At 36.9% G+C, this 21,901-nt stretch overlaps 1 protein-coding gene across 5 annotated transcripts in view; it reads left to right on the top strand.

The window, feature by feature from the left end:
• Window positions 1–18,547, top strand: part of SMIM14 (small integral membrane protein 14) — an 85,149-nt gene extending 66,602 nt beyond the window's left edge. For all 5 annotated transcript variants that reach the window (XM_039227023.1, XM_039227022.1, XM_039227020.1 and 2 more), the window contains 2 exons: window positions 13,304–13,446; window positions 15,460–18,547. In XM_039227023.1, the coding sequence (XP_039082954.1) occupies window positions 13,304–13,446; window positions 15,460–15,492 (176 nt within the window). In that variant the 3' untranslated portion in view covers window positions 15,493–18,547. The remainder of the gene's footprint in view (window positions 1–13,303; window positions 13,447–15,459) is intronic.
• The last annotated feature ends 3,354 nt before the right edge of the window (window positions 18,548–21,901 follow it).

Genomic DNA, 21,901 nt, shown 5'->3' with positions numbered 1-21,901 from the left:
GCATTTCTTAATTAAATTGTTTTTACCTTAAAATTTAATTTTTCATTTTAGAGAGAGAGTGTGCAAGTTGGGGAGACGGGGAGAGGGAGAGGAGAGAGAGAGAGAGAGAGAGAGAGAGAAAAAGAAAATATCTTAAGCAGGTTCCACACTGTCAGCACAGAGCCCAACACAGGGCTTGATCCCATGACCCTGGGATCAAGAGTCAGACACTCAAATGGCTGGTCCACCCATGTGCCTCTGTTTTTACCTTTTCCCTCTACTTCCCATTTCTCCCACCCCTCACCCCCCACCTCCGGCAACCACCAATTGGTACTTTGTGTCTGTGAGCTTATTTTGTTTTGTTAGATTTCACATGTAAGTGAGATAATACAGTATTCATCTTTCACGTCCATCCATGTCACAATGGCTGAATAATATTCTGGTGTGTGTGTGTGTGTGTGTATGTGTGTATACACATATACACATATAATACCATAAGTTCTTTATCCATTCATTTGTGAATGGACAGTTAGATTGTTTCCATATCTTGGCCATTGTAAATAGTGCTGGATTGAACATGGGGGTGCATATATCTTTTTGAATTACTGTTTTCATTTTCCTTGGAGAAAACCCAGAAGTGGAATTGCTGGATTATATTATGGTAGTTCTTGTTTAAATTTTTTGAGGAACCTACATACTGTCTTCCATAATGGCTGTACCAATTTACATTCCTATCAATAGTGTGCAAGGGCTCTTTTTTCTCTACATCCTCATCAACACTAGTTATTTCTTATCTTTTTGGTAATAGGCTTTCTAACAAGTATGAGATGATACCTCATTGTGGTTTTGTTTGCGTGTCCTGATGATTAGTGATTTTGACCTGTTGGCCACCTGTGTCTTCTTTGGGAAAATGTCTATTCAAATCTTCTGATGATTTAAAACATTTTTTTAATGTTAATTTTTGAGAGAGAGTTAGAGTGCAGGCGGGAGGAGGGCAGAGAGAGAGGGAGACACAGAATCCGAAGCAGGCTCCAGGCTCTGAGCTGTCACCACAGAGCCCAACACTGGGCTCAAACTCACAAACCAAGAGATCATTACCTGAGCTGAAGTCAGATGCTTAACCGACTGAGCAACCCACGTGCCCCATCTTCTGATGATTTTGTAATCAGATTGTTTTTTGTTACTGAGTTGTATGAGTTCTTTATATATTTTGGATATTAACATCTTATCAGATACATAATTTGTAAATATTTTCTTCCATTCAGTAGATTGCCCTTTTATTTTGTTGATGGTTTTCTTTGCTGTGCAGAAGTCTTAATATGGTGTTATCCCACTTGTTTATTTTTGCTTCTCTTGGTTTCACTTCTGGTGTCAGATTCAAACGATCATTAATGAGACCTATGTTGAGGAGATTAGTTGCCTGTGTTTTCTTATAGGAATTTTGTGGTTTCGGGTCTTACATTAGATCTTTTATACATTGTGAAATAATTTTTGTAGATGGTAAGATAGTGGTCTACTTTCATTTTTGCATGTGGCTGTCCAGTTTCCTAACATCATTAATTTAATTTTTTTTTAAGAATTTTATTTTTTATGGGGTTCCTGGGTGACTCAGTCGGGTAAGTGTACGACTTCGGCTCAGGTCATGATCTCAGAGTTCGTGAGTTCAAGCCTTGCATCAGGCTCTATGCTGTCAGCTAGCTCAGAGCCTGGAGCCTGCTTCTGATTCTGTGTCTCCCTCTCTCTCTGACCCTCCCCTGTTCACACTGCCTCTCTCTCTCTCAGAACTAAATAAAACATTAAAAAAAATTTTTTAAAGAATTTTTTAAAAATTTATTTTATTTTTATTTGAGAAAGAGAGGGAAAGAGTGCATGAGTAGGGGAGAGGGCCAGAGAGAGGGGAGAGAGAGAGAGAGAGATAAAAAAAAAATCTTAAGCAGGCTCCATTCCATGCTCAGCATGGAGCCTGATGGGGGGCTTGATCCCACAACCCTGGGATCATGACCTGAGTTGAAATCAAGAGTTGGATGTTCAGCCAGCTGAGCCACCCAGGTGCCCCTCCAACGCCATTTATTGAAGAGATTGTCCTTTCTGCATTGTATATTTTTGGCTCTTTTGTCATAAATTAATTGATCATATAGGCAAGAGTTTATTTCTGAGCCCTATTCTGTTCCATTGATCTGTGTATCTGTCTTTAAGTCAGTAACATTAGTTATTATACTTTAAAAAAATAAATTCAGCTTTATTTTATTATTATTTTTTCTTCTTTAGAGAAAGAGAACGTGCAGGAGCAGGAGAGAGTGTCAGAGGGAAAGAGAAAGAGAATCTTAAGCCAGCTCCATGCTCAGTGTGGAACCTGACACAGGGCTTGATCCCATGACCCTGGGATCATGACGAGCCGAAATTCAGCACCGGTCACTCAACCACCTGAACTACCCAGGCGCCTCAGTACTTTAGCTTTGTAATAGAGTTTGAAATCGGGAATTATGATGCCTTCAACTTTTTTCTTTCTCAAGATTGCTTTGGGGTCTTTTGTGGTTCTATACAAAGTTTAGGAATGTTCGTTATATTTCTGTGAGATATGCCATTGGAATTTTGATAGGGGTTGAATTGAATCTGTAAATAGCTTTGAGTAGTGTGGACATTTTAACAATCATTCCAGACTGTGAGCATGGAATATCTTTTTATTTGTGTCTTCTTCAGTTTCTTTCATTAATGTCTTACAGTTTTTAACATACAGATCTTTCACCTCCTTGGTTAAATTTATTCCTAGGTGTTTTTTGATGCAATTATAAATGGGACTGTGTTCTTAATTTCTCTTTTTGCTAGTTTGTTATTAGTGTATAGAAACACAGCAGGTTTTTGTATTGATTTTATATGTTGCAATATTACTGAATGTGTTTATTAGTTCTAACATCTTTTTGATGGAGTCTTTAGGGTTTTCTATACATAATGTCATCGGCTAATAGTGACACTTTTACTTCATTTTAAATTTAGTTGCCTTTTACTTCTTTTTCTTGCCTAATTGCTCTGGCTAGGATTTCTAATACTGTGTTGAATAAAAGTGGCCAGAGTGAACATCCTTGTCGTGTTCCTGGTTTTAGAGGAAAAACTTTCAGGTTTTATAGTTAAGTATGGTGTTAGCTTTGGGCTTTATTGTGTTGAGGTACATTTTCACCTTGTTGAGAGTTTTTGTAATAAATGGATGTTTAATTTTGTCTAATGCTTTTCCTGCATCTATCAAGATGATCATAGGACTTTTATCCTTACTTTTGTTAATGTAGTATATATCACATTGACTGATTTGTGGATCATGATGTATGATCTTTTTTAAGTATTGTTGAATTCCGTTTGCTAATGTTTTGCTGAGGATTTTTACATCTATGCTCATAAGGGACATTAGCCTGTACCTTTTCTTCTTGTGGTATCCTTGTTGGTTTTGGTACCAGGGTAATGCTGGCTTCATAAAATGAGTTTAGTAGAATTACCTCCTCTTCTATTTTTGGATAGGTTTGAAAAGGATTAGTATAAATGTTTGGTAGAATTCACCAGTGAAGCTGTGTGGTCCTGGACTTTTGTTTGTTGAGAGGTTTTTGATTACTGATTCAGTCTCCTTACTAGTAATCAGTCTGTTCAGACTTTCTGTTTTATTATGATGCAGTCTTGGTAGGCTATGTTTCTAGGATGTTATTCATTTCTTCTAGGTTGTCCAGTTTGTTGGTGTATGATTGTTCATACTAATCTGTTAAGATCCTTTGTATTTCTGTAGTATCAGTTATAACATCTCTATCATTTCTGATTTTAGATGAGTCCTTTTTCTCTTTTTTTGGTTAGTCTGGCTAAAGGTTTATCAATTTTGTTTATCTTTTCAGAGAATCAGCTCTTAGTTTTATCAGTCTTTTTAATTATCTTTTTAATTTCTTAATCTTTTATTTCAGCTCTAATCTTTGTTATTCCCTTACATCTACTAACTCTGGGCTCATTCTCTTTTTTCTAGTTTTTGAGGTATAAAGTTAGATTGTTTGAGACTTTACTTTTACTTGAAGTAGACATTTATCACTGTGAACTTCCTTCTTAGAACTGCTTTTGCTAAGGGGCACCTGGATGGTCCAGTCAGTTAAGCATCCTTCCTTGGCTCAGGTCATGATCTCATGGTCTGTGAGTTCAAGCCCCATCTTGGGCTCTGTGCTGACAGCTCAGAGCCTGGAACCTGTCTTGGATTCTGTGTCCCTCTCTCTCTCTCTAAAAATAAAACATTAAAAAAATTTTTTTTTTAAAAAGAACTGCTTTTGCTGCATCCTCAAAATTTTAGTGTTATAATTGCATTTTTGTTTGTTCCAGGATATTTTTTTATTTTATAAAATTTTTCTGGCGTGCCTGGCTGGTTCATTTGGTAGAGCATGCAACTGAGTTCAAGCCCCACGTTCAGTGTGGAGCCTAGTTTTATATTGCTGTGGTTAGAAAAGATGCTTGATATGATTTCAGTCCTCTTATATTAATGAAGACTGGTTTGTGGTCTAACATCTATCCTAGAGAATGTTTTCTGTGCACTTGAGAAGAATGTATATTCTGTTGCTTTTGGAGGGAATGTTCTGTATATACAGTTAAGTCCATCTGATCTGACATGTCATTTAAGGCTGATGTTTCCCTATTGATTTTCTGTTTGGATGATCTGTTCATTGGTGTAAGTGAGGTATTAAAGTTCCCTGCTATTATTGTATTGCTGTTTCTCCATTTAGGTCTGTTAATACTTGCTTTATATACTTCAGTGCTCCTATAAATATTTACAAGTGTTAAATCCTCTTAATGGATTGACCCCTTCATCATCATGTAATGCCCTTATTAGTCTCCTATTATAGTCTTTATTTTAAAATTGATTTATCTGGGGTGTCTGGGTGGCTCAGTTGGTTCAGTGTCCAACTCTTGATTTCAGCTCAGGTCGTGATCTCATGGTTTGTGAGATCAAGCTCTGCGTCTGGCTCTGTGCTGACAGTGGTTAGCCTGTTGGGATTCTTTCTTTCCTCTCTCTCTGCCTCTCCCCTGCTCATGTTCTCTTTTTCTCAAAATAAATAAAACACATTAAAAAATAAATAAAATTGATTTCATTGGATATATGTATAGCTACCTCAGCCTTCTTTTGGTTTCTTTTTTTTTTTTTTTTTGATGTCTATTCATTTTTGAGAGAGAGGGAGAGACTGAGACCATGAATGGGTAAGGGGCAGAGAGAGAGAGGGAGACACAGAACTTGAAGCAGGCTCCAGGCTCTGAGCTGTCAGCACAAAGCCTGATGTGAGGCTCAAACCCACAAACTGTGAGATCATGATCTGAGCTGAAGTCAGATGCTTAACCGACTGAGCCAGCCAGATTCCCCTCTTTTTTTTTTTTTTTTAAACATTTATTTATTTATTTTTGAGACAGAGTGAGCACAAGTAGGAGAGGGGCAGAGAGAGAGAAAGAGAGAGAGAGGGAGACACAGAATCTGAAGCAGGCTAACAGCTCAGAGCCCAATGTGGGGCTTGAACCCATGAACCACAAGATCATGACCTAAGCCTGACTCAGACACTTAACTGATTGAGCCACGTAGGCGTCCTCTTTTGGTTTCTGTTTGCATAGAATATCTTTTTCCATGTCTTTACTTTCAGTCTCTTATGTCATTACATATGAAGTGAGTCTCTTATAGGCAGCAGCATATAGATGGGTCTTGGTTGGTTGCTTGTTTTTTATTTTTTATGTTTTATTTTTATTTTTGATGAAGGGGAGGGGAGAGAGACAGAGACAGAGGGAGATAGAATCTGAAGTAGGCTCCGGCTCTGAGCTGTCATACAGAGCCTGATGCAGGGACTTAAACTCACAAGCTGCGGGATCATGACCTGAGCCAAAGTAGGTTGCTTAACTGACAGAGCCACCCAGGCACTCGGGTCTTGTTTTTTATCCATTCAGCCACTCTACCACTCTTTTTTTTTTTTTTCTTCAAGTAAGCTCTGTGTATAAACAACATGGTGCTAGAACTCACAACCCTGAGATTGAGTCACATGCTCTACCAACTGAGCCAGCCAGGTGTGCCACCACTCTATGTCTTTTGATTGAAAACTTTAGTTCATTTATGGTAAAAGTACTGAGCTCCTGGGTGGTTCAGTCACTAAGCATCTGACTTGGTTCAGGTCATGACCTCACAGTTTGTGAGTTTGAGTCCCACTATGGGTATGCTCAAGCCCCGCTTTCTGTCAGCCCCTCTTCTCTTTCCTTCTCTCTCTTTCCTCTCACTTGTGCCCTCTGTCACAGAAAAAACAAAAAAATAAAGTTTAAGTAATTAGTAATAAGTATATACTTGTTGCCATAGTGTTCGTTGTTTTCTGGGTGTTTTTGTAGTTCCTTTGTGTTGTTCTCTTGCTCTCTTCCTTTGTAGTTTGATAACTTTCTTTAGTGTTATGCTTATATTTCTTTTTTTTTTATGCTTATATTTCTTTATCTTTTGTGTGTTTACTGTAAGTTTTTGTTTTGTGGTTACCATGTTTACATATAACAGCTTATAGCCATCTGATTTAAGTCTGTAACAACTTAAGTTTGATCCCATTTTTTTAAACTTTTAATTTTTTTATTTTTAATTTTTTATTTTTTTTATTTTTTATTTTATTTTTTTTACAAATAGTTTATTGTCAAATTAGTTTCCACATAACACTCAGTGCTCATCCCCAAAGTGCCCTTCTCCATGCCCATCCCCCCTCCCCCCCACATCCATCAGTCCTCAGTTTTTGTCAGCATTCAAGAGTCTCTTATGGTTTGCCTTAAACTTTTTAAAGTTTGTTTATTTATTTTGGGAGAGAGAGGGAATGTGCAAGCAGGGGAGGGTCAGAGAGAGGGTGAGAGAATGAACCTGAGGAGGGGACTATAGGAACTCCTGATTAATACATATTTTATGAAAACGGCATAAACTCACTGGAGAAAATTTAGGATACAAAGAAAAGTCCACAAGGAGCCAGGCTCAGTCCCACAAACTGTGAGATCATGTCCTGAGCCAAAATCAGTAGTTGGATGCTTCACTGAGCCACCCAAGTTTGATCCCATTCTAAATCTCAACATTCTAACTTCCCTTGCTACATTTTATGTACATTTTAAGGATTTTGACATGTTACCAAATTGCATTTATTAATAGGCTATATGCTTATATATACCATCCCGAAGCTGAGCTCCATTTTATTTTGTATATGAAGCTAAAACACAATAAGGTACTATTTTAAAGGCATTTGTTATTACATTATTAATTGTTGTTACTACTGTGTGAAGTGGGGTGTTCCATTAAATTCTGTAAATATAACAGCTCAGAGAAATAGGAGCTAGTACAGTGCTTAGTCCAAAGTAGAAATTTTGTCAGAACATTTTCCATTGGTGCAACAGGGTAGTAGTTATAGGCTTCTGGACAAGAAGGTAATGGTAATGTGTAGATGTTGTGTTAGGTTGTTGGGATGATGGGTGGTGGTTCCTCTACTCCAGATTTCTTTATGTTGCTTTTTCAGTAGCATGCATTAATCTGCAGTGTGCTCTCTGATAAGCATCTCAGAAATTTCCCCCAGCAGGTAAAGCTAAAACCTGTTCTTCTAGTTGAAAATAATCTTACTGAATTTCTTATGGAAAAACAAGTATTTATTACATTTGTGGTATCTGTGATCCTTGAGCCAGCCCCACATGTAAACTAAATATACTCAATTCTTTGAGTGAAATTTCATTTCTTTAATCTAAATATAAAGACAACCCTCTAGAGCTTAAATATTATGTTAGTTATACTCGCCAGTTTTTCTTCCCTGGTTTCTTTTAGTGTTTGGTGGAAATCCTTTCTGAAAGCCACGTTTTTAAATGGTTTGTGCAGTTGTTTCCTGTAGACGTTAGAATTACTTTTCTTTGTATCCTAAATTTTCTCCAGTGAGTTTATGCCGTTTTCATAAAATATGTATTAATCAGGAGTTTCTATAGTCCCCTCCTCAGGTTCATTAATTTGCTAGAATTGTTCACAGAATTCAGGAGAACAGTTTACTTACATTACCAGTGTATCATAAAGATTACAAACAGCCAAATAGAAAGGGTGCATGGGGCAGGATATGTGGTGGAAGGGTACAGGGTTTCCCTGTTTTCTCTGAATGTGCCACTTTCCCAGCACCTTGATGTATTCGCCAGTCAGGAAGCTTTCTGAACCCCTTTGTTGAGAGTTTTTATGGAGATTCCATCCTGTAGGCGGGGATGATTATTTCATTGACCATTGGTGATTGACTTGATCTCCAGTCCCTCTCCTGTATGGAGGTTAGGGAGTGGAGCTGGAAGTTCCAGCTCTCTAATCATATGGTCAAACTCTGGCAACCAGACCCCACCCTGAAACCTCTAGAGGCCCTCCAAGGTCACTTCATTAGCATAAACTCCGATTTGGTTGAAACATTTGTTATTAATAACAAAATGACATTTCTTTCCTGTCTTTCAGGAAATTCCAAGAGTTTTAGGATTTCTGTTCTAGAAACTGGAATGAAGACCAAATATATTTTTTCTTTTCTTTTCTTTTCTTTTCTTTTCTTTTCTTTTCTTTTTTCTTTTCTCTTCTCTTCTCTTCTCTTCTCTTCTCTTTTTTGAGAGAGTGTACACATGTATGTGTGCACACATGCAAGTGGGGGGAGGGGAGTGGGAGATGGAGAGGGAGAGAGAGAATTTAAGCAAGCTCCACACCCAGCATGGAGCACAGTGCAGTGGTCAGTATCACAACTGTTAGGTCACAACCTGAGCCGAAATCAAGAGTCACGAAATCAAGAGGATGCTTAGCTGGCTGAGCCACCCGGGTGCCCCTATATTTCTTATTATAACACAATAGTCATGGTGCCTGCCATGGTTTGTGGCATGTATTTGAGGTGATTTAATTGAATATGAGCTCATTACTTTGTATGGGAGCAGAATTTAGCTGCAGTGTGTTAGCAGATTTAGTTGCTACATGATTCTTTATATAGAGCTAAACTCCACTTCATTGTGGTGTCCACCCATAGTTTTGCTCTCTAGGGCAGTAGAGGGCAACTCTGCTCACTCTTCTGAAAGACTGACTTTCAGATTAAGTGTTGTATGGAAACCAGCTCCATCACTAATTTAATTCAACTTGAAAACAGGTAGCTATACTGGGAGGATAATGTAATTACTCCATACAGCCTCAAAATTGCAGGGTCAAAGCTCCTGGTGCTAATGCACCACTTTCACTGTTCTATTTTTGGTTTTCCACTGGAAGCCTAGGTAAATTTGTAGAGTTAATCCCTTGGGATCTGCCAGCTTTTAGAGCATCCCTCTCTACTCTTTCATCTTCCTGGTGTCCAGGTAAGTTAATAGCTTCACTCTGAATATTACATTTGACAGGCTATTTAATACATTTGCTATTATTCTTTATTTTGAGAGGGCCTTTGAGTTATTGGAGAATAAGAGAAATGAACTTATCAAAGGTTAGGAAAATGATATCCATTTAACCTTTTTTTTTTTTTTTTTTTAGACTTTTAAGTAGAGACATTTTACTACACATTACTACCCTTCAGAAATTTTAGAGGCATCCTTAACTTCTTTTCTTTCCCCTTCTACTGTTAGTCCAGTCAATCCCACATGTTTTGCTTCTTCCGTCCTAATACTATTTGTATTTGACCCTTTTCCATTCCCACCTAAGCACCTTATCCAGTCTGGTTATTCACACCAGGATATATCTGCAGTCAGACTTTTCTGTGTTTGTAATACTGGTAATGGCTGATGTTTATTGAATACCTTCTGTGTACCAGTCATTGTACTAACTGCTCCTTATGTATGATCATTTCAATCCTCATAACTGCTCTCTGGGAAAATAGTAATATTTCCATTTCACAGGTGAAGAAATTGAGGCACAGAGATGACATAGCTAAGAAGTAATGGAGTCAAACAGCTATGATATGGTCTCAGTTCTTAAAAAGTTAATGTCCTAATTAGAACAAATAAGAAACCATTCCTTCAAACTAGGAATGCTATACTAGTCCAGAGAAGAAAGGAAGGAAAGGACTGAGAAAATGGAGATTTAAAAAAAAAATGTTTATTCATTTTTGGGACGCTTTGGTGGCTCATTCAGTTAAACGTTCAACTTCAGCTCAGGTCATGATCTCATGGTTCATGGGTTTGAGCCCCACACTGGGCTCTCTGCTGACAGCTCGGAGCCTGGAGCCTGCTTCGGATTCTCTGTCACCCTCTCTCTCTACCCCTCCCCTGCTCATTCTCTCTCTCTCTCTCTCTCTCTCTCTCTCTCTCTGTCTCTCAAAGGTGAATAAACAAAATATTCACCTTTGAGAGAATGTGAGCAGAGGTGGGGCAGAGAGAGGGGGACAGAGGATCCGAAGCGGGCTCTGCACTGAGACTAGTGAGCCAGACGTGGGGCTTGAAACCCACAAATTGTGAGATCATGACGTGAGCCAAAGTTGGACACTCAACTGAGTGAGCTACCCAGGCACCTCAAAAATGGAGATTTTTATAGAAAAGAGTGATGTAGGTGAATAAATGGAGGTTATTTGTAAGCACATGCTGGACAGGGAAAAAAATCATGAGTGCCCCAGGACCGAGTTTGTAAAATTGGCAAATGCTGTCAGCCAAACTAGCATTGAACTGTTGCATCATATTCATTTGGAAAGCTTTTAAAATATTGTTGGTTCCTGACCCCATCCCTGAGCCGCTCCCGAATTAGATGGTGTGAGGTGGCGCCATAGAATCTGTGGTATTGCTGTCATCCTAGGCCATTCTGATGCATAGGCAGACCAGACAACCACTGGCTAAAGAAGGATGAAGATAATGGGGTTGACTAGAGCAAGAGGATGCTTTTTCTGAGAAATATTTAGAGTTAATATGATTGAGTAGGGCCAAATCCTGTGAAGAAAGGCTAGGCTGATGAGTTCAGAGTTGAAGCACTAGTCAGAGAGTAAGTCACTGGATTGGTCAGCAGATGTGCTACGAGCAGTGTTCTAAGCAGACTTTTCTGGCAGCAGTATGCAGGAAAGGAAGACAGGAATAAGAGCCAAGCCAGGAGACAGTTTCAGGGAACTGAGAACCATAACATGACTGTGAGAATAGGCGTTTTCATGTCTAAGAAGACATGAATTAGTAAATTAGTGATCCAAGGTTCAACTCCCTGAAGAATATTTTATGTGCAAAGACTATCAAAAAATGAGACCTAGGTGCCTGGCTGGCTTAGTCGGTGAAGCATGCAACTCTTGGATCTCAGGGTTGTAAGTTCGAGCTAGATGTAGCGATTACCTATAAAATAAAAGTAAGAGACCAACTTTCCAAATTGAATAATTTATAAGAATTGACATTGGGGTTACACTTTTGTCTATACCATTAATCTAGCATTTTATCTTTGAGACGGAGGGCACTATAAGAAGTGATAATGTATAGAAGTCACAGTTATCTTTCTTTAACTTTAATCTAAAAATAATCTAGTTTTACCTAACCTCTAGTTATAAGCTTATTCATCAAAATCCTTTTTAAATCTGTATTTTCTAATTTTATTACTCACAGGACTACTAATTTTCAGACTCTGTCTCACTCTGTGGTATTGTCAGAGATTCTGACATGGCAAAGAGGTTAGTTAAGAGCACAGGCTCTGGAATGACACCAGCTGTATTAAAATCCCAGTTTTGCCACATACCAGCTCTATGACAGTAGGATTTAACCACCCTTTCCCCAATTTTCCTCATCAATAAAATGAAAATATGATAGTACTTACCATAAAATAACATTGTTAAAAGGATTAAGAGATACCTGGTTCAAAGTAACAATTCAAATTTTAGCTATTATTTAGTAATAAAAATAATAGTATTTGCTTTTTAAAAATGTTTATTTTGAGAGAGAGAGGCAGAGAGAGGGAGACAGAGAATCCCAAGCAGACTTCACACTGTCAGTGCAGATCCTGATGCAGGGTTTGAACTCATGAACTATGAGATCATGACCTGAGCTAAAACCAAGAGACACACTTAACCAACTGAGCCACCCAGATACCCCAATAGTATTTGTTTTTTTTTTTTAAAAACATCTCTTATGTGGGGCCTGGGTGGCTCAGTCCTTTAAGAGTCTGACTTTTTGATTTTGGCTCAGGTCATGATACCGTGGTTCGTGAGATAAAGCCCTGTGTAGGGCTCTGTGCTGACAGCGCGGAGCCTGCTTGGTATTCTCTCCCTCTCTCTCTGTCCCTTCCCTGCTAATGCTCTCGTTCTCTCCCCCCACCCCCCTTTAGGAGCTCCTGGTGGCTCAGTTGATTAAGTGTCTGACTCAATTTCGACTCAGATCATGATCTCATGGTTCATGAGTTTGACCACCTCATCAGGCTCTGTGCTGACAGTGTGAAGCCTGCTTGGGATCCTCTCCCTCTCTCTCTGCCCCTCCTTCATGTGTGCACTCTCTCTCTAAATAATTAATTAATTAATTTATTTATTTATCTTCAGTAATTTTCATTTCTGACAACTGAGTTCTCTAATATACATCAATTATAAGTCTGTTTTATTTAGCAGGAATTTGTTAGGCTCATACCATGGGCCAGGTACTTGTAATAATGAATTAAATAAGATATGGCTGCCTAAAGAGCTGAGAGAAACTATTACCGACACACAAAGCCCTGACTTCTCTCTCTTGATAAATGCATATAGACTTTAAAATATCTATATCTGAATCCAACTTCTTTTTGTCAAAAAAGAAGGCCAAATTACTATCTCTTTGTTTGAGAATACTGTTCAAGGGATCTTTAATTTATATATTATATAATTCAGATGGTCCCTTTTCCTTATACTCTTATTTTTTCATGCTGCTTTTGTAATTAAAATGCAGAATTTTCCTGTCCTGAGGTAGAGTGTCTTTACTGTACATCAGGTGGTTTTAACCTGGGCTTTGTAGATCTCAGTATATCTAGGGATTGGTGGCTTTGTGGGTTCATGAACCTTCCCAAATCATATGCAGAATTGAGTGTGTACACATGTATTCTTATAGTAGAAAGAGTCCTTAATTTTTCTAAAATTCTCAAAGGATTCTATCACATCAAAATATTAAGAACCACTATCCATTAAAATCCTCATTTAATAGGTTTTGTCTTATCACTATTTTGTACCGTTTACCATTTAGATTTTCTTATAAGAAGAAAGGGAAATTCAATATGTAATATTTTGCAATTGTATTTCTTAAAATTTTTATACAATTTTTCATATTAATACAACTTTTGAAAATGTCATTTAAACATTAGAATTTCTCTTTACATTATCTAACAATATTATAACCGTGCTACAGTTTTTGTTGCAAATATATTTTTGTTTATCTTTAGTACCAGGACCTTCTGGTGATAATGGCATCAGTATTACCATGATCTTGATGGCCTGGATGGTTATTGCAGTGATCTTGTTTCTACTGAGACCTCCTAATCTAAGAGGATCCAATCTTACTGGAAAGCCAACCAGTCCTCATAATGTAAGTTTTGTGGACTAGAAATTCATTTGGGTAGGGGCAGGTATGGCCTGGGAATGGTATGAGTTTGTTTTGACTGAAATATCTAATTTAGCAAAAGGAAGATTTAACTCATGGAATAAGTTCTTTCTGTGTAGTCCTTGTAAATCTTGTGACCCCCAAATGGCTTAATCTTCGTGGAGTTACATAGAGAGAGAAGCACAGACCAGTAGCCCAAAAAGAATTGTAAAATGAATTCCAATCTTTACTCACATTCTAGTCTTTCTTAACATAGAAAATGATCCAGATCATCATAATCCACAGCAGTACTTCTCAGATCTCAGTCTTCCACTCCTCAGTTCCTCATGCAAGTCCCTTGCTTCTCATGGTTCCAGCTCTTTAAATTCTCTTACTAGGTATAGTTCACATTTTTTCCTCTACTTCATTTTTTCCCCTTCTGTCCTAGCTATTAAATTCACTAGAAACCCTGAGCCTATCTGGCTAAATCCTGTTTTCTTTGTTTTCCTCTCCAGTTTCTCTTAAACTCTTCCAGTTCTGCATTATAATAGATCAACTGAGCGAGCAATGGAGAGATAGGATCATTCATGTTGATAAATCTTGATAGTCCTGATTACTACCATTTATAGAACCTGCCAGGTAAAAAATATGATAAAGTGACCCAACAGGGAATGTTTGGTGCTGCTATCTTTAATAGAAGAAACTCCATTGAAGAATTCCTTTTAACTGTTTTGAGAACCAGCATTTATATTTTTTCTTTTCTATTTGACTTGGATGTTATCTCTTTAAAAATATTTCCATGATGAATTCACTTGTTGAACACCAAATTATCCCACTAAGTTCCTTCTCTAGCCATCACCATATGGAATTGCTAAAATAATTTCTTCTTTTCCACAGTCTTGTGTTGTCAATATTAGAAAGAAGTTTATTTAAACTAATTTCTTACATAGGAGAAAGCAAATGCAGAATGTTAATTGATCAGTGCTTTTTTTTTTAAGGACTAGACCATTTAGATATGTAGCCATGCTGGTTTTAAGAAAGAAACATCATTAGCACAATACAAAGGGCCTTAAATTTATTTTTTCAAGGAGAGGAAGGTATCCATAAAATAGCTTGTATATTGTCTTGATAAGGTCCTTTCTCCTCAGCCTTTTTTCTAACTTTCTATGCATAGTTTTATTACTTTCATATCAAAGGGCAACTTCCTCAACTTTTGGAGCTAAAGATTCAACTTAATAAGCTGGTTTAGAAGCCATCAAAATTGACAGAGATTTAAGATAATAGTCCCTAAACCTTATTTCCTTGTAGGCCAGCAGTTCTAGAAGAGTAGCCCACTCTTCTAAGAATAAGAAAGAAAACATACTAATTTCAAGTAGAAAGCACTGATCTTTCCTTTACAGTTCAAAAACTTTCTCTTGCAAGTAACAAAATCATCTTAGCCTGGTCTAAACAAGTGGCTTTATTGGTTTACACATTAGAAAATCCAGAGAGGTTGTAGGGTCATTGTTTAGATTGTTTAACAGTATCCTTGAAGACCTACTTTCTTTCCTCCGACCATCAACTTCATTCTGAAGTGGGCTCCCTTTGTGGTCATAGCATGCCTGCCAAAGAGCATCTGGAGCCACATGCTTCCTCACTGACATTCTCTAGTGAGAAACGAAAATCTCTAGCTTCATTTTGGTTGTACTGAGCTTGGTCATCTTAGCAAGAGAGATGATGCTACTTTTATTGGTTTAAGTATCACTTCTGGAGCTGTCAGGGAGAACAGTTTCATCCATATGGTACTACTGTTACAGAATTTTCCTTTCTTCCACGCCACAGGGAGGGATGAGACAAACACTGGTGAATTACAGTGTTAATGTACTGTTTCCTTGTGCAGAAACATATAAAAGGTTCAAATAAGTTTTTGATTAGGGATTGGAGGGTGGGGGGCATGCTACTCAATGCTTACCATATGTGTTAGATTCGTTGCACTGGGATTTAAGAAGTCAGTTGCATAATGTGTCTTTCTAATGCCAGGGACAAGATCCACCAGCCCCTCCCGTGGACTAACTTTGTGATATGGGAAGTGAAAATAGTTAACACCTTGCACGACCAAATGAACGAAGATGACCAGAGTACTCTTAACCCCGTTAGAACTGTGTTTCCTTTTGCATCTGCAATATGGATGGTATTGTTTTCATGAGCTTCTAGAAATTTCACTTGCAAGCTTATTTTTGCTTCCTGTGTTATCACCATTCCTTTTTTATATTTGAGTAAATGATTATATTAAAAAAAGTTACATGGGCTTTTTTGGTTATCCTAAACTTAAACATTCCACTCATTCTGTTTGTAACTGAATGATTTTGTTATGATTTCTGGCCTGATTGAAGGAAATTTGAGATCTCTGCATTTGAATATTTTAAATAGTTTTGATAGGTTTTAAAGTTGCTTTTTTTCATAAGGTATTTATAAAGTTGTTTGGGTTGTCTGAGATTGTATGAAAAAATATTAGAACCACACTGTATTTACATTTACCTTGATAGTTTATTTGTGGGTAGCAGTTCTCTCTAGTTCTTGGGACTGTGGCAGCCTTTGGAATATTTTACAAATCTGGTGTCATCCACTATAACAGGCTTATGAGGGGAGAAGAAATGAAATTGTTGTTTACTAAGTTTTTTATTCCCGTAAAAATGCCTAATATTAGGAGAACTTTAAATAAACATGATTTAAATATGGTGGATGATTTACAGTCCATTATAGCCTTACAAGGTTTGTGAAAGGAGGAAAAAAGTTAATTCTTCCTGCCTTTGCCAAGTATATTCTATACAGTAATAATTTAAGCTATAATTTATTTGTTAAATGGGTGCCTCTCAGGAACCTTCTTTTCTGTTCTAACACTTCCCTGTTAAATGGAACTATCTTAAAGCTATATTGGGGATCTATCTGGTTACTGATATTTGAATGCTATTTACTTATTTACTCTATTTTCTCTGTGAAGAAAAAATTGAGTCTTTTTTTATCCTTACTTTAAAAAATATTTGATGAATTCTTGGTTTACTCCATGGGAGAAGGAGGAAAATGAAAAAGCAATCAAGGATCTTTTTCTCACCCCTATTTCATTCTTGTTTAGTAATAAGATGGATTGGGGTGAGGAGGAGTATTAATATAAGTAAAATTTTGAAATGTATGAAAAGAAAAAGGTTGCATTGCTCGGTTTGAAAGAAAATGAATACAAATGGCATAAAAAACAAGTCTGCATGACCTATGTGGTTATGGGATTTTTCTTCTTAGCAAGTGATTACAGATGGCTTATGGGGGCTAGAAGATATTTTGCTATTGATGTAAGGATTTTTCCCCCAGATCAGTATAGCTTTTCACTGTACCGACCTGAGAAATTACTTGTATGAATTAATAAACTTCTCTATATCATTGTACTGTTTAATAGTCTCTGATACAATTATGTGACACTTGTAGGGTATTTTCCCCCCTTTATTATGATTACATTTTAGGCCATACACATTTTAAGGGCTTCATTCATTATATTATCCAGTATTGACTGCTTGCATTCCTTCTGTGCATCTTGGCTTTGATGCTCAATTTCTTGACATAATGTAACCTACTCTTAGTTACTTCGTGCTAATTGGAGGGTATTATAACACAGGTTAAGTCAAATCTTGGATAACTGAGCACCATAGGTTTAAGGTTCTTCCTGTTGCTGGGCCTAGAAACCTTCCCAGCTTTATAGCTGTTAGAGTATTTAATGCAGAAAGGGCAGGAATGGCCTAGGATGGAGCTAAATCTCTGTAAGCATTCCTTTTTCTGCCCTTGCCCCCTAGACTTGGAAGGCTTACACATCTATTCTATGTCTGTTCTCTAAGCTGCTAGAAAGCCAATCTTTGGCAGAGACACTGATGTATTTACTGAATCTATGGCTCACAAACAATTGAGACTTGGCTTTGGTTGAAGCCAACTGGCCTTGACCTGGAAACAGACTGTCTAGTGTTAGCTAGAGACCTACAAATCTAGATTCTTATTCCTGGTTCTTCATTTCTGTTATGTACACTTAATTGACAGTACATCTAGCATATTAACCTTTACTATATGGACCATTTATTTAATTAGCAACAAAAGCTCCTAGAGAAGTAGTTTTGGTTTTTTTGCTTGTAAAATTTCTCTGCATTCCTGAGAAAGATCATGTACTACTGCATATAAAGTATTCCTGTTAACCTAACTAGTAATTTATATTCTTTTTAATTCTTATAGCTTCTGTATGTGGCCTTCTTATTGAGCACACTCTTAGTCATTACTTGGCTTGTAAACATTCACCTGAACTGTGGCTACAATCATTTTTAAATAATCTGGAAAAAAGAAAGCTAAAGCTTCACATTTTAATTTTTGGCTCTTATAAGTATGCCACAAATAACATTAAGTTTATTTTGTTTTAGAGTCATTTAATGTCCCTTATGCAAAATAATGTTTTCTTGCTTTCCATATGGAAAAATTTAACATTGGAACTGTGTATAGTAAAAGATTTTATCATGTATCTATCCAAGCACTATCCCATGGCCAGCAAGTCATATTTAAACAACTTGCAGAGATTTTCCAAAGTAACTGTTAGGTTCAGCTATTCCATGGTTACTTTTAGTGTCATTGTGGTATGTGATGTGATAGTGTTTATAGAATTACTGAATTTTTATATTTTCAAAGGAACCTTGGAAATTTATCACTCTGAATTAAAGTCTGTCACTAAATAAACATGATAAAATTGGACCAGCTCATCAACTTAAGACACAAAATAGCAACTTGAAGGAGAAATGAAGAGTTTACACATAACGGGTTTAATTTTTGTTGTTGCAATAGTAGGTTTAATCCTAACATAATATTTCTAAATGAAAAATCATATGTATTTGTTACCATGTCTGATGATTACTTTGTTAAAAGCAAAAGTGGTCATGTGATATACTAAATATTAATTGCTGTTTTTAAATGTTTAAATCATGCCAAACAAATCATGTCTGTGCCATCCAGGGTTTATTGTAATCTTTTACTGAGTACTTGGACTGGGATAAAGGGCTTGTACTATGCACTTTTTATTAATGAATAAATAGAAAACATTAGTAATGCATTGTTTTCTGTTTGGCTTTTGTGGGAAATGAAGCAAGCATCTTTTGCTTAGTAAAATGTTGACATTCTTTATATAAACAGTTTCTTTGTAAGACTTTAAACTCCTAACTAAAGACATTCCATAGAGAAATGGAGTTTTCAAGAAAAATATTTCTATAATAGCAGTAGGGCCACTATTCAGAAGTAGGGATTCTGAGAATCTCTAGGAAATGAGATTGCAATTACATTTCATTAGTTACTATTTTTTTTACTTCTTCTAGGATACAGGGTTAATAGACATTTGCTTTGAGGGAATAATATCCAGTAGTATTAATTAGTTGAGCAGACAGATGTACTTAAAAGGAGCTAGACATGTAACTGTACTGAACACCTGCCAAAGTAAAAATTTGCTTTTGTCCTGTTACCTGCAATGCATCCAGATAACTAAAGATTTTTGATCCTCATGTACATGTTAAAAATGGTAAAATTGCCCTGGCATGGTTATGATTTTAGTGTCTGTGTGATATTTAAGTGTTCTTTAAAACAGCAAAATTTGTAAAATACATTATTTCCTGAAGACAGTTAATGATTTCAATCTCAAATTGTTATATTTATGTCAGTAGATATGTGAACCCCTATAATGCTAAGTTTTCATTAAATGGTTCTGCAGTATTAGTTTTCCTCTTAGAAAGTAGAATTCTAATAAAATAAGTTTTTCTTCCTGCCATTTCATCTGATAGTTTTCTCAGCTCCAAATCTCAGTTGAGAGAGTTGGTTTTTCTCCCCACCAATAAGTTCATAAACACCAACTGTGATTATCATGCTTGGATTTTTAAAAACTGGAGTTAAAAGGTCATCTTTTCCCACAGGAACTCAACTTTGCATCTTTTCTCAGACAAATGGACTTATTATGTTGGTTTAATAAACATTTCAATAAGTGTTTATATTTGTTTATTGCTAAACTGTCTCTGCTTTAAAATGGGTATTATTCAAAATTAGATTATGAAAATTATTTTAAACCATTAGATGCCAAATTAAGATGTCTATTGAAAGGGAGGTGGAAGATGTCTGGGAAGCAGGGAATATGTATGGGTAAAGAATAATATATGTAGTTTTAAGAATAAAGCAACTTTCATATCAGAAAAGAATATTCCCTTATACAAAACTCTTATTTCTAGGAAATTTAGGAATGAGAAAAACATACTTATAGTCCCTGCAATATCAGAATTCTTACCTCTTAAAAATCTGGTTCCTATACTGCTCAGAACCTCAGACACACAGGTTATGTCTTGATGATTAATGAATTTGAATTGCATTGTTCTTATCTGTTGTTTTTTTAATGTTTTTTTATTTATTTCTGAGAGAGAGAGACAGCATGAGCAGGGGAGGGTCAGAGAGAGAGGGAGACACAGAATCTGAAATAGGCTCCAGGCTCTGAGCTAGCTGTCAGCACAGAGCCTGACGTGGGGCTCGAACCCACAAAACTGTGAGATCATGACCTGCACTGAAGTTGGATGCCTAACCGACTGAGCCACCCAGGCACCCCTATTCTTATCTGTTTTGAAGAACTGAGCAAAATTAAAAGAGCACAAATACTATATAGCAAATTCAGCATTCTAGAATAAGTCTCCTATGTTGTTCTTAAAGAAATGAATCTGTTATATAGTCACTCATTAATTCAGTGCCAAAGGAAGAGGCACTCAGGCAGCTCTCCCTGACAACTAATTAGTATAGAAACCTTAAACTTTGGAAGTCTGGGTGTTTTAAAGGTGATTCCTTAACAATTAGTACAGCAAGTACAATTTGGTTACAACATACAGAACAGATACAAGTGTGACACCAGAGCTTACACTACCAACAAATGGATTAAGATTTATATCCTTGTGAGTATCAGTTAAGCGTACAGCTCTTGATTTCCACTCAAGTCAAGATCTTATGGTTTGTGGGTTCAAGCCCCATGTCTGGCTCTACACGGACAGTGCAGAGCCTGCTTGGGATTTCTCTCTCTCTCTGCCCCTCCCTCTCCCTCTCTTTCTCTCTCTCTCTCAAATATTATTAAATAATAAATATTAAAAAAGGATTTATATCCTTGCAGACTTGCTTAGCCTTCAATTCTAATCTAACAACCTTTTCTTTAAAACTACATTTTACTTATTTTTGTCTCACATTTTACCTCTGTCAACATCCTCTTTCCCAGAGAGCTTCACCAACAGCCTACTGAAAGTTGGTGTTCTCGGGCTTAAAGGACGATCCTGGGGGCGCCTGGGTGGCTCAGTCTGTTAAGTGTCCGGCTTTTGGCTCAGGTCATGATCTCACAGTCGGTAGGTTCAAGCCCCACGCCGGGCTCTGTGCTGACAGCTCAGAGCCTAGAGCCTGCTTCAGATTCTGTGTCTCCCTCTCTCTCTGCCCCTCCCCCACTTGTCTCTGTCTCTCAAAGACAAAAAAATCTAAAAACAAAAATTAAAAAAAAGCATGATTCTGTTAGCCAAAGTTCAATCAGAAAATACAAGGCTTAAGGAAATATTGAGCTAATAAGGTATAATTGAAAATTATAGTTTCTCAATTGAAGAATGGGTAATTTTGTCTCCACAACATCAAATGAATTCTTTTCATTGTGTCAGAATATTTAAGAACTTAGAGTCACATAAATAGGTATAAACTGGCAACAGTTAAGGTTGAATAATTATAGTAGTAATCAAAATAATAAAAAAATAAAAATAATCATAATCTTATGAATTTATCAGAATTTATCTGATGCTAATCTATGGAAGTATCAAAGATATTGAAAGGGTGTTTTTGTTGAAGAAAACTGACAGTGTTTTTTATCATTCTGTAATTTTTGTCCAATTCTCAAACTTCTGTTTTAATTGTAGTGATTGTCTCATGCAATAAAAATATTTAGTATTGCCAATAGTGTTTTAGCCTTGGGGAAAAAGTGCTCAAGTAGCTTTGTGTGAGCTGGGCTTAATGCTAAGGTAAACAATTCATTCAGATTTTGAGTTCTTTTCACAATTAAAAGATAGCATACAGCTGGCGAGGATGTGGAGAAACGGGCACCCTCCTGCACTGTTGGTGGGAGTGTAAACTGGTACAGCCCCTCTGGAAAACAGTGTGGAGGTTCCTCAGGAAACTAACAATAGAACTCCCCTATGACCCAGCAGTAGCACTGCTAGGAATTTACCCAAGGGATACAGAGATGCTGATGGCATAGGAGCACATGTACCCCAATGTTCATAGCAGCACTCTCCACAATAGCTAAAACATGGAAAGAGCCTAAGTGTCCATCAACAGATGAATGGATCAAGAAGATGTGGTTTATCTATACCATGGAATACTACATGGCAATGAGAAACAATGAAATCTGGCCATGTGTAGC

This window comes from Hyaena hyaena, unplaced genomic scaffold, assembly GCF_003009895.1.
Source record: "Hyaena hyaena isolate Hyena2069 unplaced genomic scaffold, ASM300989v1 scaffold_24, whole genome shotgun sequence".
Taxonomy (NCBI): Eukaryota; Metazoa; Chordata; class Mammalia; order Carnivora; family Hyaenidae; genus Hyaena; species Hyaena hyaena.
The sequence above is the reverse complement of the archived record's forward strand: the minus strand, read 5'-3'. Positions and strand labels throughout refer to the sequence as shown.